This window comes from Crocodylus porosus, unplaced genomic scaffold (genome assembly GCF_001723895.1).
Source record: "Crocodylus porosus isolate Cpor-Errol unplaced genomic scaffold, CroPor_comp1, whole genome shotgun sequence".
NCBI classification, from domain to species: Eukaryota; Metazoa; Chordata; order Crocodylia; family Crocodylidae; genus Crocodylus; species Crocodylus porosus.
The window spans coordinates 36,747,453-36,765,787 of record NW_017728951.1 but is presented as its reverse complement, the minus strand read 5'-3'; the positions used below and the strand labels follow the sequence as shown (position 1 = coordinate 36,765,787).

Here is an 18,335-nt window from a genome sequence, read left to right as displayed (position 1 = left end):
GTCAGGGCGGCTAGGGTCTGGAACCAGCTTCCAAGAGAAGTGGTGCTGGCTCCTACCCTGGGGGTCTTTAAGAGGAGGCTAGATGTACACATTTGACCCCAGTACTCTTTCCTGCCATGGCAGGGGGTCGGACTTGATGATCTGCTCAGGTCCCTTCCAACCCTACAAACTATGAAAAACTTTCCAGATTTCACTCACCCATTCAGCACCTGGGAAGATGTTATCAGCTTTATGCCCATTGTGTCAGCACCTTGGCCCATCACTATTTGTTTCCCAAACTGTTACTGGCTTCCCATTCTAAGGAAGGGTCATGATATTACGACTTAACATTTAAGTTCTCTAAAGATAAGCTCAACCTCCTTCCACCAGCCACCACACCTGACCTGGCCAAAAAAACCCAAAGCTTAATGTTCATTTGCCTCAGGGCCTTACAAAAATTTAGTCTTGCAAACAAAAACTATCACACCAGCCTCACACACCTCTAGAACAGCAGTATTCACATAGGGGAATTCATATAACACCTGTGGACTCAAAACACTTGAAAGTTTGGAATAGCAGTGTCCAGTAAGGAAGATCAGTAGATGTTAATGCCACAGGATGTATGATCCTCTCACCTGAACTCCTTTATAGCAGATATACAAAAACCTTCTACTGAGTCCTGCATTGTATCCAATAACTTATGTTTGATCTAACAGATATTCCTCAAGAAACTGGAGATCCACCCAGCTGTTTCCAAAGTTGCTCACCTTTCTTCCAAAACAATCCACCTCCAGCATCATCAGCATCCAGCTACTGGTCCTCACTATGCTTTGGGCTTCTACTTTAGGAGACATTTGATCAGAAGTTTCCTTCACATGAAGTTTGCAATTAAGTCTCTTCTGGAGGACTTGGCATCTCTCATGTTTGTGCCTCCCTTTGCAATAAAAGGATTTCCTTGCCAGTTACTTTGGTTTTGGTTTTTTTATAGAAATGCTTTATTGCTGCAGTCAACCCTGTGTATCACAGCACAAATAACCAATTACAGTTTAAGAAACTAATAGTACTTCTGCAAATGGTAATACTGAGAAAACGAACATACAGAAAAAGATACAAAACTATACATTTAAGTTACTAGAAATTTACTAAGTAACTAAAAAAATTCTGCAGAATTGTGAAGTGTCTTGTAGAAACTATACAACACATGCCAGTGTAAAGTTGATTAAACAGTATACAATCACCTATCTACAAACGTTTTATCTAAATACAAGATCAGCTGTAATTTTTAACAGTTATCATCTATACAAAGACAAGTGCTTTCTAATTTTCAGTACTTCATTGGAATACATAGATGCTGCAATATTGCAAACTAAAAAACCCCAAGAGAATCACAAAATAAGTGGTCCTGTTTAAAAATTTTATTTGCATATCTAGGATAATGCTGTGAAAATCCAGCCCGCAAGAATGTTGCTTTTGTATTTGCCCCTCACAGTGTCAGAAAACTAGAGGGATCTAAACCAGAACCAGACACTCAAATGCCATTGAAGTGGTGTGCATGGAGGGACAACAAAAAAACAAAAAAAAACAAACAAACAAAAAACTTACCTCCATAGCAGAACTCACTCTCTACAGAGAGCCATACCAGGCATCAAGATCCCAGTACTCCTTTGTGTTAGAAGCATTTGGCCTGTTTGTCACCCACCTAATTCAGTCATCCAAGGGCATAAGAATCAAATCCCATGTGCAGCCATGACAGTACTTCCCAAGTCCTCCCAATGCTGTTGGAAGGCCCTGCACTCCCAAATTCTCTTCCCAACAGTAGGAATTAATGCTTAGGTCAGTGAAGCTGAATTGATAAAAGGTCAGAAGTCAAGAAAGATCACAATTCCTTCACAGAATCCCACTGCTATTTACCCCTACCAGTTCAATCTACACCTTTGTGAATTTTCCCTACTTCTGCAATGCATTTCATGATATCCTGGCTCTGAACACCAATGATCTCTGTGAAACTTGGTGTCCAGGTCTCACTCATTTCTTCTGACTACAGGGCAACAAAGTCATGCGTTTGTTTTTTTGTTTTGTTTTTTAATCTCCCGCCCACCCACATAAAAAGTTAGTTTAAGAGAATCCTGAGATTTCATAGGGCCTTAACATATGATGATCTCAAAGTGAATCAACCTTCTCTAACATGCATGTGTAGCTCTAAATGTGTGCTCATGACCCTGCAGATAGATATACAGGAAGGAGATTTCCTCAGCATAACTAGACATGTTGGACAGGACTATGGAAGACAGTGAAATGCACATTTTCCATTAGACTATATTTCATGATGTTCCTACTCTGCAGAAAACAACCAATGCTGAATCTGACAGTCTATATATAATGCTGTAGTAGATAAATTAAGCTACTGTTCTCTTTGACTCAAATTCTACTCTCACTTATACACCAGGAGGCCCATTGACTGTGCTCAGGAATCTTGGGTGTAAGATGAGCCAAAAATCCACTCTAGTTTTACCTGATTATTGGAAAAGCATCCAAGACAACAGGCTTAGAGTACCTGATTTGATAAAGAATGGTCATTGTCGTGATCAAAGTCCAGGGAGAATGTTAAAACTTGCAGAATGAGGGTAAATGCTTTGCAGCCCTTGTTGATGGCCTTTATTATACCACCTGATGGCACTGTGGTAAAGAAGCAAAATGTAGTTTTACAGTCCATTGGGCAAGAATCAACATGAGATACCTTGATAGGATGAACAAAAGTCAGCAAGAATAATAAACAAATGATCAGTTCTGCAGCTCTTACTCACAGTTCTGTTGCTTTCAAAAGGGCTACACACAATTATTATTTGCCTTGGTAGGGGTTGAAATACTATACCCTAATTTCACTCAGAAAAGATGAATTAGGGACAAGAACCTTACAGCATCCCAAATCTTCTCAATGGGGAGAAGGTTTGCAGACAGGAAGGCAAAGATGGTGGGAGCAGCAAGGGGCAAAGTGTTGGGGAGAGAGAAGGGGGAGGTAAGGCAATAGGGATCAAGCTGCTTGATTCCCCCATTGCCTGCCTTCCCCACTTCCTGTCCCCATGCCACTGCAGTGGTCCGGGGGATGAATTTAAGACAACCCTCCAATAATTCGATTTTATACATGGAAAATGATAACAAATTATTTTTTTCCGTGTATAGAATGTGATTATTGGAAAGTTGCCTTAAACTCAGAATCATCTTGGATTCTGATGAATACAGTCAATTTAGTGACGTTTCTCAAAGGGTTGTGGATTAGATAGGATGACATGTGGCACCAACCTAAAGGAAGCTGTGTGTGTTAATTTTTAATCCTTGAAGGCTCGTATGTATGGAATTGTATTAAGAACAGGATGAAGGCATTGAGGACCTGGTATTCAAACCTACCTGAGTATACTTATATAACCTTCCACAAAATAAAAATAAAACACTGCATTATCTGGGTTCCAATACAAAGACATGAAATCAATAGCACCCCACATAAGACAGTTCAGAAAGAGGCCCCGTATAATTGCACTTTAGAGTGTGGCAGACACAGGAAATGGACTCTGCAGACATGGAGACATGATGACTGCAGCCAAGATGGTGGAAGTGAGGTTTCACCTGCCTACATCATGTAATCCTGGGACATAATGGCACCCACCACAGCACACACAAGTGCATCTTGAGAGACTGTCCAAAAGCTTGTGATATTTTCAAGCATCTCAAGAACAGGGGACCATGTTATTAATGAAGACTGAAGCCAGTAAGCTTGAAGTTCACACACATGCATGTGTATGCGCACACACACACACACACACACACACCCCCCCCACACACACTTTGAAGACCATAGGTCCATGTCCTCTTAGTATGTTCCCTCTTCTGCCTCATAAGAAGCTGATTTTTAATTCAAAAGATTGAGAGATAAATAACTCAATTCCACATTTCAAGAAAATCTCCCTGATTTCTTATTGTTCTTCCATTCTAGGATCCACAAGAGGAGACATGTTCATTAGGCCCAATTTATGTTCAATACAAGTTTTATTTGAGAATGGACTGAGAAACCCCTGAATAAGGAGTCTGAGGTCCAGGCCAATATTTCAAAAGATTTTCTAGTGAACTGAGAGGTCCAGAGCAATTTCCACAAGAATCAAAAGGGAAAAATTCTCATTGACTTTACAGGGAGATTGACTGAGTCCCAGTGAAGCAAGTCATCATTCGAACATAGGAGCTATTTCATAATGACTTATTTTCCCCTTATGTGTGGCACTGACACACTACTCTGCATAAATTAAACCTGAGTAGCCTTCACTTTAACTCGATTGTACTTGAGGCAATGATTTCCCAACAAAACACAACATATTTCCAAACTTCTAGATGCCTCTATCCAGTTTACACTATGGTCACAATATGCCCTAGCTGAGATGACCCCAGATGTGCCCATTCCAGTCCCACTTACATGCTCCAAGCCTGGAAATGAGACAGTAAGGCTACTCCAGGGTGTCCCTCTGGGGCTGTTCTCAAGCATAGCCGAGTCCATGGCCTTGAGACCTACCACAGAAGCATGCCCTGGAATAGGCTAAATGCCACCTTTCCAGATATGGAGGGTGAGTGGCAGTGTGTAGTCAGGGCACGATGTTTCCAAGTGAGAACAATAGTGGTGCAATGTAGATACACCCACACGGACTATAGAACTGTGTCTCTTTCTGTTCAGCAGCTAGTTCAATGAGCCATTTGCAAAGTTAAACCAAACCAAACTAAACCCACTCTGTCCAAGAAATATATCACAATCTGAGTTTAACAATCTTACCTTTGAAGAGACTGAAATTCTTATGCAATATTTACTCCTTATAAATTATCTACACTGTCAAATAATGCACCTGCATAATGTCAAATTCTCACGAGTCACACATGACACAGCATTAATAAAGGCAAACTATGTCCAGCTGTATTAACAGTGATGAGTTTTTGTTTCATTTTGTTTCGTTTTTTTAAGAGCTCACATTTTTCTAGTACAGCATCACTCTTCTGCCAGAGGCTTGGGATGAAAGTTACATCAGGAATGTGTTCAGGTCTGTTTACTGTGTAGCTGATCTTTTTAAAAAGCAAAACAACCCCTCCAAAAGAGAACACTGCGGCCATTACACATTAGAAACAAACATTTCTACATCCACTATTCTCCATATATAAGTCACAAGTGCAATATTCTTCCACAAATTTGCTCCTGAAAGGGGGAAAGAAACTCAAGAGGCAGATTTTTTAGTGTTACATTTACTATGAAACCATGGGCATGTGCCGGAAACCATATTAGCTGTTTTTTGTTTTTTTTTAATAAGGCAAAAGGTTTAGAATCTAATAGGATGGAAGTGGATCAGAAGTGAATATTAAAAAGGGATATTCTGAAATGAGACATTCTTTCAAGTTTCATTCCCATTGGACACTTATATTACAAAATAAAGATTTTTAAAAGTGCTATATGCTTTGTGAGTCTTTTATCACAATATGTAAAGCATAATTTTACAACTGCTGCCTAAGTCAAATGTTAGTGGCAGTGTTAGCAGTAAATTAGACTCTAGCTCTCTCCTGCTTCTCTCTCAGCTGCTCCTCGGAGTTGTATGCAATGTTATCCCACACGCAATCTGAGATATATTAAAGCTGTCTTTCTAAAGCAGCGTGATCCATAAAGCCAACGACAGTTTACACTAGGGTTTGCCATGCACTGAAGCCTTGCTTCACAACCAGATTTCCTGTGTCTCTTTGCTCAGGTCAGTCCGAGAAACAAAACACTGAGAGGTATGCAGATGATAACATATTGACAGGTATGTCAGAGCATTTAAAAATGTAAAAAAAAGAAAAAAGAAAAAAAAAATGTTCATCTGCCAGTCATAGGCATTTAGTTGATTTGAAAAGGTAGAGCAGTTTGAAGTAAACAATGATGTTTTAGGTCTTTGAAAACATAGAGGATAAAACCCCCCAACAATCAGACATGAAGGATTTCTGCACCACAGTCTTCTGGCTCCGTGTAATACGAAGAGTTCGTATCTGAATGGTGAACACCAAGCATTTCTTTATTTTCAAAGTTTGGCTCCATTAGTGCAGGTTTTTCAAAAATATTTTTTTTGCTAGTTTCTGGACAGTTTTGTACATATATTACTCGATTATAAGCTTTGAGTCTCTTCCACAGTTGTACGTACACTTTGCACTGTACGTACATAAACAGAAGTCCTCCAGTAAAACCAATAGCTACAACCACCAGCTTAGTCCAAAATGGCCACTCCAAAATCCCTGGAAGAAAGTGAGGGAAAAAAGGTCCAAATTAATACCAGTCAGGCCACACTATCTATAAAGCACATCTTTAAGTGAGGGTTTGCAGGTTCCATCAATGCAAACAGTTTATGTTTTAACATCCCACACAAGGCAAATATAAACAGGTCAGCAAACTTTTTTATACCCTACTATTTTTAAATGGAGCATTTATGAAAGAGGAAAAAATGAGTAAATGAAAGCATTAATCCATTTATAAAAGAGGCTAGATGATGCAATTGCTGCAATAGCAAGGGACTACACTTGGGCATCTAGGAAGTCTCTTCCAGCCCTAGGTTCCAATGTGTGACCACAATCTGTATGGATCCCAACTATAAAAAATATGCCAGAATAATGGTAGTTTGAATTTGTCATCCTGAGTTTCTAGCCACTAGATCTTAGTATCCCTTAGTTTAAGGGGAGCATTAATATTAAATATCTTCTCTTCATTCAAGTACTATGCATCTCAAACCTCTCTACTATTGACTAGTCAGGGATACCGCAGGAAAGACTACTGCCTTCATTTTGATCCATGCTTGTTCACTTTCCTAAAACAATGTATAACAACATATCAGAATCCCAGCTTTCTAAAGATTCTCCATTGGCTCGTACTTGGCCACTTGGAACTGCATGACAACGCTGGTGACAGACCCCAGACCCTGACCCTCTTGTTCCAAAGGTAAGAATCCCTGCCCCTTGGTTACACTTAAATCCCCATTATTGATCAGCAGCACACACCTAGGACTAGGGACCTACCAAAATTACAATTTCATAGATTTCGCAGAAATCATGAAATCCAGCATTGCTCATGAAATCCACGAAAAAAAGTCTTACTGAAAATAAAATGCGGGCTGCTCAGAGTGAGCCAGCAGTCCTCACAGCACTACGGCCCAGCTCCTCAGCCCACCAGGGAGAAAAGATGGGTGGGGGGCAGGTCTGCCTGCATGAAGGGCAGTCCAAGGTGGCTGCCACCCCTGGCCCTCTTCACTGATTGGCTGAGGGTTGCCTGGGATGTGGCCCCACCCCTCTTCTGGCAGTGAAGGGCAGGGTGCATGATGGAGAGCCCTCCCTTTGCAGCCAATCAGCGGCAAGGGGCAAAGTCAGTAAGTCTCTTGCCCAGAGGCATGTTGGAGGATGGTGGAGGGGGGCCACCATAATCAGACCATGAATGTGGTGGCTGGCCATGCTATCTCCCCGTGAAACTGGTCAGCCGCCTCCCTGAGTTAGGTAGACCCCCTAACTATAACACCCAGCTGAACGGTTGTGATCCATCCAGTGCAATGCAGTGACCGCTGCACCTCTTCTCTCTCAACTCACTGCAGTTCTCACCAGAGTACTCGCTCAACCCGTTTGGATGCCAAAGCAGAGTACTGTGCATTAAGTACTAACTATTCATATTACTCAATTTATGCTCCTCTAAAACATTTATCATCTAAAACAACCTGAAGGCTATACGTGTTTGAAAGCATATGCTTTTCATAATCATACCAAACCCCCAAAATTAAAAAGTCAGCAATTTTTGCTGCACATATGAAGGATGCTATCAGATGGGAGAAAGACCAGAAGCTTTCAATCAAAGCAGCTTCCTGACTGAAGAAAGAAAAAAAATAATCAAGAACATTCAAGCTAAACTGAAAATGAAAAATGGCAGTCATCAAAAGTGTACAGTTTGAAGGCTGGCTCTACCCTTGAGAAAGAGATTCTAACATAACTTTATGAGCTTGTAGGTTTATTAATGCTCAACTATTTGCACGGCAATATCATTCCAAATAACACTTGCTTCTAACTGCCAATCCTGCAATCTAAAATTCAAGCTAGAATTAAATCTTAGCTACAAAGTATCTACAAATCCTACCTACAAAACAGCAATTCACAGCAAGTTAAAAGCGGGCAGGAGCTTGCTCCAGAGCAGTCTATGCCAGGTAATTGTTTGTTAGCCCTCTCTCACTTCCATGGCAAGTTAAACTTAAAACCACAGTGATTTAGCCTGTTTTAGGATATACTTCCCAGCTTAAATTTCACTTATCATAGGGTAAAACTAGCACAAAGTCATCAGATCAGCTGTTCAGTGAAAAGTCCCCATAAAAAAAAAGTGTCATACTGGGTCAGACCAATGGGCCACCTAGCCCAGTATCCTGTCTCCCCACCCACTTTTAACTTGCTATACTTTCATTGTTTGTCCAATATGAAGTATTCTGGTTCACATACTATGTGACAATTAATCAAGGCAAACTGTCCTTTGGAACACCAGTGTATACTTATTCTGCAAAGGAGTGGATTTTAATAAACAATACTCCTGAATTGAAAGGAGAAACTGAATTTAGATCTTGGTCTGTTAGCTGTGTTGGTCAGCAAGATTAAAGAATAATACATAGCAAACACCTAAGGCTGTATCTAAACTTAGGAAATGCACTAGTTTAAAAACTAATTTATTTAAACAAGTGCAAATTTGCATGTGAAAACTCTGAATATTGGGATTGTTATATGAGAAAACTTGTTATATGAGATTAGTGTCCACACCCTTTCATTTCATAGATGCAAGCTAAATCAACATAAGACAGATTTTGGTTGATTTAAAAAAAGTGTCCACACACAAAAGTTGCACTTGTTTTACAGTGTAACTGATGGAAGTGTGGCTATATTTCAGTTGCTGAAACCAGAAGCTCTTACTGAATAAAAAAGTTGTATTCCCCTTTGCATTCAGTCACCAACAGGATAAAGAAAACATTGTGACATACCAGTAGTCTGTCCCTGTTTAATCTCTTCAGCAGTCCGGTCTATGAGGACATATAGAGACCACACGACGCAGGTGATGGCAATGATATGGAATGTTACAGAGCACATGATCTTCCTCCTCTCACTGGCTGTCATCTGCAACTTCTCCCACTAGTAAGAAACCCAGAAGGCAGAGTGAGAGATTAGAGATGTTTGTTCTAGCAACAGCAGATGATCACAAGAACACTGGTAAACACACTTCATAGGCAGCAGATTGTTTCCCTAGACTCACAGAAGCGTTTCTTTAAGAGTGATGTGGTGTAGATGCCCTTACCCAGCATGTACCACTTCAAGCAGCTGAGACTGGGACTTGATGTTTTCTCTTTCTTCCACTGACTCCACTGATGTTCCCAGAGCTGAGTGGGAGCAGCACTGGATTGTTAGAGCTGTGCTGGGTCAGGGTGCACTGCTACTCGTTAGGTCAGTCTGTGCAGAGGGGCTTGAGCCAGGAGTGGATCCAGGATGGGGTTGTGGGGGGAGCATAAATGTATGTACAGCGAGTTCTCTAAGCTCACCGGCATGTCAGCGCAACTCCTGCCAAAGCTCTGCACATGCTGCAAGGCCTCTGAGCTCACCAGCTGACCAGCACAGGGTCTGGCCACAGCCCCTGCTTTTATGCAGCTCTGGAGACCAGAAATGAGTGCTGCTGCTGCTTGTCCATGCTCTTCCCCGGCCGTTGAATCCAGCAGACGGGGCAGGAGACAGGTGAATGGTAGCAGTGTTCACCCCTGTACTCTGAAACAATGCAAAAGCAGCTCCAGCAGGAGCTACGCCGACATGCCAGGGAGCTCGCAGAACTCACTGCACATGCGTCACGCAGCTGACGTGGGGAGTGTGGCTGCAGCCCTCTTGCTTCCCTTATGGATCTGCCCAAGGCTTGAGTTATAGATGATTAGCTTTGTGATTCAAGTTAAGACTGTTTGGTCCCTGTCAAATGAGAGGTTAAGGGGGGTGGGGAGGGAGTGGGGCTAGAAGGGTAGCAGCTGGTACAGCCAAGCTCTAGGTCAATATTCAGAATGGTCTTGTGTACTAATATAACAGAAACTACTCTAGAAGGGCATGTGCAACTCAGCGGTCAGCATGTGTGACGAATCTCTCTGTACCAAGCCCAGAGAGAGATAAGAATACTGCAACCCCCAAATGCAGAACCTGCCAGTAGAGATCCATGCTGTCAGTTTGGGAAGCTCCCCATTTGAACTCTTACATACATTTCATGCTAATTATTAAACAATGAAAGCTGTCACCTACTTTATATCCAATGTTTCCAGGCACAAATGTAGAACTACCTTTCCCCAAGACAATGGGATGTTCACTTTTATCAGTGAGAGGAAGCAACAAGCTAAGTCCCCAGATTTATGCCTATTATAATAACTCTTCTAACCCCATCAAAAACCACAGATTCTGGCCACTGCTAAGAAGGAAAACTGAAGAAAAAGTAGAGAGTTCTTACCAATACTGAGTGCTAATCATCACTCAGAAATGGCTTTGGCTTTTGCCTAGAGATCCTTAGAATCCATCAGAAGCTGCTTTCCCATTTTTAACCCAGAAAGCATAATTTTGTTATAATGCTTTTCAGTTACTTCTCCATATGTACACATCAAGATAAACCCTGCACACACCTTTGCTATATGCATTGTAGACATAAATTGTTTTCAGTTACAGCTGTGTAAACCTGTAGAACTGCATTTGACACCAAACAGATGCATTTAGTACACCAAAGCCTTTAAGACCAGAACCAAAAATGATATAGGAACCGAGTAAGGACCACCTGCTTTGACATGACTGGGGAGTCCCAGAAGTGGCAGCAATAGCCCAGCTTCTATGAACGTGAGAATACTGGCTCCAGCAGGTAAGCAAGAGGAGTTGTTAGTAGTACACACAAAAAAACAAGGGACTCTTCAGAGCAGCCCAAGGCTGATTTTCAGGGATTTGGGGTGCCCAGAGCTCAACCTAAGGTAGGAATTTTCAGGTACTCAGTACCTCTGAAAAATCAGGTTTGAGATCTGTGAAACATCAGAATTTTACATTCTCTTGCGGGGGGGAGGGGGGTTTAGCACAGTAGCAGCCAAACGTTTTCTACTTAACAATTTTAAAGCAGAAAATTGAATGATCATCTAAATTATTTTCTCCACAAGAAGTATTTGCTTTTCACATACAATTCTGATGGTCTTTGCCATTAAAAAACCCTGACACCTGCAACTTGAAATATTTTGGTTTGGCAATGCCATTACAAAGTCTCACGACAGTCGCAGTGTCTAAGCTGAGCTCCCTCCTTGGACTACATCTCCTATGACTGACTTCAGTCTGGAGTCTGAAACTCCCATGGTGATGGCTTCCCTCCTCTAACATAACATGGTGCATATTGGCAGACAGAGGTTCAGTCTGGTAATACAGGAGCGTGGGAGCTGGAGGCACTTGAATTACAACTTCTATGAAGCAACATTAAAAAAAACTGGAGGTGTGGACACAGATTTTTTTTTTTTTTAATGTTACTGAAATTCAAAATGTTCTGTGAAAAATTTAGGTGCAAATTATTCCCTCATTTTAACTGAAATTTTCCCTGAAACTTCAACCTATCCATGTTTGGCCAAATTTAAATTCAGAGCTAATTTTCTTGTTTCCAGCCTTTCTTTTATTGTGCAAAATCTTTACAGAGCTAGTTTGCACCTGTTTTAACTCCTCTATGACCCAGCATTCAATTTAGGATGACCATTTGGCTCCTAACCTCCAAGATGCATCTGGGGTACTATTTGACCCACATTACTCATAAGCTCAATGGCTACAAGGCTATTTTCTCCTGACTGATGAGACATCACATAGGAAGAATTGAAGACAGGATGCCAACATTTTTCATCTAATGCAGTTTGAATCTCAGGAACACTTTTGAGAGGCAATTTCCATTTTTTTTTCTGTTTGTTGCTCTGTTTCTATTTTAAGGATCTGGTAAATCACATTTTCAGAAAGGACTATTGATTTTAAGTGACCTAGTATTTTGCTTTCTTACTTGGTATTCTTTAAAAGGTCCAGATTTTAAAAAAGAGCTGAATTTTTACACAAGGGGCACATCTACACATGCATTTAAGCATGGGTAGATTTAATGTGCATTAAGTGATTTTTGGCAGGTGTCTACACGTGCACGGACTTGGCACTAAAGTTAGTGCCAAGTCCTTGCAGCCCTGCCATGTGCCCGGTCGTGACTAGAGCTAGTGCCTAGTTGTGACTATATGTGTGTTAATATGCTTTAACTAATCATGCCTAAATTTAATTACCTGCATTTGCAGGTAATCAAATTTAGGTGCAATTAGCCTAATTTCACCATTCTGCATTAAGGGCACACATGTGATATGTATTAAATTAGGCTAATACATATTAATGCGTCTCATGTAGACACTCCCAAGGCATCTCAAACTGGGCATCCATAGTTACTAACCAATGTGTTAACTTAGGCTACTGCAGAGGTTCCCAAACTTTTCCTTATTGAGTACCCCCTTCCAGATTTACCAGCAGCCCACATACCACCACAGCATACATTTTATATTTTAGCTCCTTAAATTCCAATTATTATAATGAAAATTAAATCCACCATTACACAATTTCTCCCTTGTACCCCCACCACCAAGATGTCTTGCATACCCCCAGGGGTACACATACCAGAGTCTGGGAATACCTGGGCTATTGTATATGTACTGGGTTTGTTGTGGTGTGTGTCTGTACACATGTGCATGAACATGCACAAATATGCACCATTTCTGACACAGTACAGCAAAGATGACCAAATTCTGACCCATATGCCCAATGGAACCCATGTTTCATGCTGCAGCTCGTACCTAGATTTCTCTGTACTGAAAAGACATGACTGGCAAAAACTACAGGATCCATAATGCAGTGCTCCATTTGACCCAAGAAGCCTCTGCTCAGTTCAGCATCACATGCCCAGCCATTCATTTTGCAGACTGTATTTCCGTATTACAGTGTGAAGGACCTGAAATCTCTTGTACATTCTGCATATTTGGAGTGGCTTTTGGAACCCCGACAAGTTTCTGTTACAGCCCTTGGCAGGGTATATTTTGGATTCTTGGCCCTACATGCTATAGGATCATCCTGTTTGAATTTAATCTCCATCACTTATTTTAGTCCCAGATGGAGATTACTTTTATTAGTTTATTTATCACTGGCAAACATAGCAACGTTTGCCAATTCTAAGAATATTAGAGTTATACATCCAGAAATCCTGATGTTGAGCACCGTTTGTCTTTGAAAGCCAGAGATATCTGGGAAAAGGGAAAAAACTACTAAAAAGAAGCTGAATATGTACTGTGACTTATAATTAAGTATCCTTACCGCAAGATTGCTAAAATCCTTTAAACAAAGATGCTGTAGTGCTACCATGCATTTCCAATACAATGATAACAGTGCAAATATTTTCTGGGTGAATTTAAATTACACTGCAAATGAGATTCTGAATTTAACAATCATTTGCTCCATTGTTTTTTTTATAAACAACTGGCAGACTACATGAATAGATACATTCTGTACATAAATTTGTAGCTGGAGATTCCAACATCTCTGAGAAAATTCACAAGCCATGCAGATAACTGTGCACCAAAAACCTTGGGTATCAACAGGTGTTGCATCTCTGAAGGATGACTTTGGGGCAATGATAGGTTCTGACAAAACTAGACTTTTGTACATTGTGTATTCAGAGTAACAGCTGCCAGCTTGGCGGTCTACAATAAACGTTTATTGCTACTCCTATAAACCTGGCAGAACCAATACAGCTCAGAAAAGGACCTAGATTCTCTTCTGGCTCATATAGCCTCAGCAGGTTTCTAACTTAAGTCCTGACAGAAAACCATCACTATGGCTAATGCATGAAGCCAGAAAGACTCCAGCTTAACTCAGATCAGCCATTTATAAAACTGACCCCATTGGATAGGAAACCACTGAGTGATAGGAAACAGAGTCACATTGTGCCATGTTAAACAGTCATTTTTTGAATGAAGCAGTTTCAACCATGCTTGAATGAAGCAGTTTCTTTGGAAACAATCCTTACACCTACCTTTCTTAAAGGCTTTAATTTGGTCTCCATGATGAACTCGTACTTGCAGAGTTCACAGCATCGGGTGTCTGAACTCTTGATCCATTGCTGCAGGCAGGCTTGGTGCACAAAATGAAGACTTCCTGTGCAGTGACAGGGGGTTATCAAGGGACTCTCGTCATCTCCTTCACAGTGACATATCCTGAATCAGAAGCAATGCAGCTCATTAGAAGGAGACAGAGCAGTTGGAGAAGCTGAGGTGCCATAGAAGAGGCAGGAATAAATGCGTGATGACAAATGGTCACCCATTGAGGATCCCAAAAGAAATATTTCATAAAAGAATATATCCATCAGCTAAAACATAAAATACCACATAAATAATGGTGCACAGGCACTGCTAACCACAGCTCTATAGCAGACGCACAAGGTCTGAAAAAAACTGACAACAAAAAAGAGAAAGGGGGGGGTAAGAAATTACAACATGGCATCTCATCTACTAGAACAACAGTACTTTACTGAAAGTGGCATTTAAGCGGTATGGATGACACTTCCCAAAACAGGTCATGTGTGGAGAGATGTGAGGCTAATTGGAACTTGCAATTAAAACAAATCTACAGTAAAGCTGGAATTTAAGCCTCCAGAGCTATACAGAGATACCTTAAACCACTCTGCCACCACACCCTATAAGAGGATGAGGGCTGTGATAACACACATTACACTTAGTGCTCCCCATTTGCCCAACTCACCAATCCCGGCAGAGTCATGGACTCTCCCCACTTAGAAAGGTACAGGGCTGGAGGGCTGCCTCTGGGTGCCTCAGATGTAATTAAGCTTCTTCAGCTTTACCGTTCATTTAGATTATACAGCTATAGTTGGTTCCTAAGCCATGGATGTGTGTCAAGACCACAATCTGGCCTATCACTGCCACTGGGATGTTTTATCACACTTTTTACCTAAAGCCTCCAGATATAAATATATCTGTGAAAATAAATTGAAATATCTTAAAAAATCATAACTAAATTGATCCCCCCCAAACTGAGGAAGCAACACTTAAATGGCCACCCTTGTAACAACAGTCAGCAAAGCACATTATTGCTCTTTAAGCTAAAAAATTGTTCAATTTGCCCTTTAATATGTGTAGCTTATTCTTTCAGATATTCTTGGCTTTGGCACCAATGAAACCATCTTGGAACACAGACCTGAGAAATGAATCACTTTGGGGTGCAAAGAATTCATTGACTCAAAAAGGAAGCCTCTGCTTTGCACACAGATATCATAATGTATGGGGAAAGCTGCGGGCCTCAAACTGCACATATTAAAGGAAGGTGAGAGAAGTCAGAGAAAGCAGAGCAGGCCCCCGCAAACGTGCGAGGTTTCAGAGGAAGGCGGTTCTCTGTAAACCAACCTGCAGGTATCCCCTGATGCTGACACAGGGGAGAGAGGGGGGAATTTTTCTGATAGGGGGGAAGGGCAGTCTAGGTCACTGTCCTTCTCAGCTGAACAGAGCGGTGCCCGCAGTTCTTTCATCTTCAGCTTCACAGAAGCACTGTCCTCAAACACATCATCATCTCCCATGTCATCGGAGCCAAAGCCTGTGCTTTCCACCAGCATGCTGGAAGATTTCTCTCCATGAACATGGCTTGAATAGCTCTCCAGTTCATGGAATTTATGCAGGCTGCTGGCACTCGCAGTGTGGGAAAAGGAGAAAAGATAACGCAGTAGCTTTTTGCTTCTTGATATCTCACGGTCCACCCTGTCCTCCAGGAGAGGAATATGTACCATGCTTTGGTTCTCGGCTCCTCCTGATGCACTCGAGCCATTGGAAAAAGAAGGGATATAGGAGTGTTTGGAACTGTTAAAAGAAAGAGGCCCAAGATTGAGTAATTTCTTCTCTTTCAAGTGAAATCTGTTAATCCTTGAACACTGCTCCTGAGCTGGTGTCAATTTGCCTTCTGAGCATGTTCGCTCCATGTAGTTAAAGCCTGCAACGGTGCTCTGTGCCTTCTGGTCGACGTCATTGAGGGACTTGGAGAATTTCAGAGAGTGGGTGGAGCTTGCATTGTTGGCAGCCTGGACTGGCTGCACCCAATCCTGCCCACGGGAATTTCTCTTTGCTGCCTGTAACTTGTCCTGACAGATTACTGTCACAGTGACCCCTTGTGTCAGAGAATTCTGGCAGTTAGGATTTTTCAAGACAACAGCAGACTGCACTGGACTGTGATGACAACATTCAGAAAACACTGCACTGGAACTGCATGCAGAACAGTGGAATAAAAGCACAGAAAGTAAAAACAATTACAAAAGAGAACATGGATAATTAAAGCGAAGAAATGAGAATTATGGCTAGAGTAGGGATGGTAAATACAGCGAGCAAAACAGTAAGTGGGATCCAACAGAGCAGTGTTAGACAGCAATCGAGTCAAACAAACGGGACATTAGGATCAGAACCACATGTTGCTCACTTCCCAGGGTACATGCTTTCTTGTTAATTGGTCCTTGTTGGAGCCTCATTGTTGCCATACACACAATGCACTTTACCTGCAGATGTCCTGATTGGATGGTGTGACAGATGTCCGAGGGAAACTATGAGGAGCAGAAACAGAGGTTGGACTGCCAGCCTGCAATGAGAAATCACAGGTTAGCTTTCAAATTGTTTGTTTTTACATACCATCAACCTTCAGCATTAACACAGTATACTGAAGTCAGTTACTGCATCAGATCCAGTGGTCTCAGGTTAGATGTAAGCATGGGAGGCTTTATTGCTGACTGTCAGAGAGCTTAGCACAAATAATGAACATGTGCTACCACAAAGTAGTAATTTGTATACATGGAGCATTGCTCTTAACATCAACATGCAATGATTTCTGGGGTAGGATCTACTAGCCTGTAAACACTGCACAAACCAGGAACTGTCATACCCAATCAAAGGAAAAATTAGATTTGGAGAGAGAATATGTACTCGGGTATAAATCAGCACACAGACGCTACCACTTCTACTTTTAAGAAAAACAGAGGGACTTTTAACAACAAGATATCAGGGTGTCAGTTTTCCAGCAGGCAGGACTACCAAGAATTCAGTATCACAAGCACAATTTAGGGGCCTACTATTAGTACCAGCACCTAGAAATAGCCTTGATTGCTAATAAGACTGCAACTGAAGGGGACTCTATGCTTTGAAGTCCTATACTGTGGACTTATAGGGTGTCTATACACAAGTTTCAGGAGTGGGAGCGGAGGACTTTAGTGGCTCCAACACCTGCTGTAAGTAAAGCACCTGGAGTGTCTCATGTATCAGCATCCCCAGACTGGAAAATGGCAGTGGGGATACTTTAACAAGAGCTTGTCAACTGAGCTTTAGTTAAAGTGTCCCCATTGCCATTTTTCAGCATGAGGATATTGATACACAAGACACCAGAGTCTGCTGGAGTGTGGTAGTTACCATGCTAGAGCAGACTCAATTAATCAAGTTTGCTCCAACCTGAGTGTGGCGGTGCACCCCCTACAAAAAGGCACCACCGACACCGCTGGCAGCATCTGTGGGTGGTCCACAACCCCCGATGGCTGCTGCCGACACTGTTGGTGACAGCTACAAGTGGTCGCCAAACTTTGGTTGATGCTCACTACCCTCCCCGCTGCCACCGACTATGCCCCCCTGCTTATCTAGGTACAGACAAGTCCTAGTGAAGTTTAGTTTTTGAGGCAAGAAGATGACAGCCTGAAATGAAACAATGAAACAAATTCTGCTGGCCCATGTGAAAAATACGTAGCATCATTTTGGGCTGAAATTAACAGAGACAAAACTTTAGGTGAAATTTCAGGAAAACTGGTGGATTAGATTGCAGAATAATCAGTAAAGGGGAAATGGCAGAAGTTCCAACTGTTCACACATTTAAATTGGATAAAATATTGGATAACATACTAAGAGCAAGGCAAACTGCAGCTACCGCCCCCACTCTCCCCAAGACAAAATGTAAAATGTTTGTTGTGGGAGACTCCATCCTGAGGGGGACTGAGGGGGTAATCTGCCACCCAAACCCCTTAGCCTGGGAAGTCTGCTGCTTCCCGGGGGCCCACATCTGAGAAATTGTGGAGAAGACCCCTAAGCTCCTCCAGCTCACAGACCACTATCCCATTCTTCTTATTCATGTGGGCACCAATGACATGGCTCGGAGCACTCCCAGCCAGGTCGTGAGGCACCACAGGGATTTGAGAGTGGGGCTAAAGGGTCTGGGGGCACAGG

The 18,335-nt window shown here is 41.8% G+C and overlaps 1 protein-coding gene across 4 annotated transcripts in view; it reads right to left on the bottom strand.

The window, feature by feature from the left end:
• Nucleotides 1–2,040: 2,040 nt before the first annotated feature.
• MARCH8 (membrane associated ring-CH-type finger 8) overlaps nucleotides 2,041–18,335 on the bottom strand; it is a 158,928-nt gene continuing 142,633 nt past the window's right edge. For 3 of the 4 annotated variants that reach the window (XM_019555994.1, XM_019555995.1, XM_019555996.1), the window contains 5 exons: nucleotides 16,634–16,713; nucleotides 15,501–16,346; nucleotides 14,117–14,297; nucleotides 9,021–9,168; nucleotides 2,041–6,264 (listed from right to left, as the gene is read on the bottom strand). In XM_019555994.1, coding sequence (XP_019411539.1) covers nucleotides 5,960–6,264; nucleotides 9,021–9,168; nucleotides 14,117–14,297; nucleotides 15,501–16,346; nucleotides 16,634–16,713 — 1,560 coding nt within the window. In that variant the 3' untranslated portion in view covers nucleotides 2,041–5,959. The remainder of the gene's footprint in view (nucleotides 6,265–9,020; nucleotides 9,169–14,116; nucleotides 14,298–15,500; nucleotides 16,347–16,633; nucleotides 16,714–18,335) is intronic. The other variant, XM_019555997.1, reaches the window with a different exon arrangement.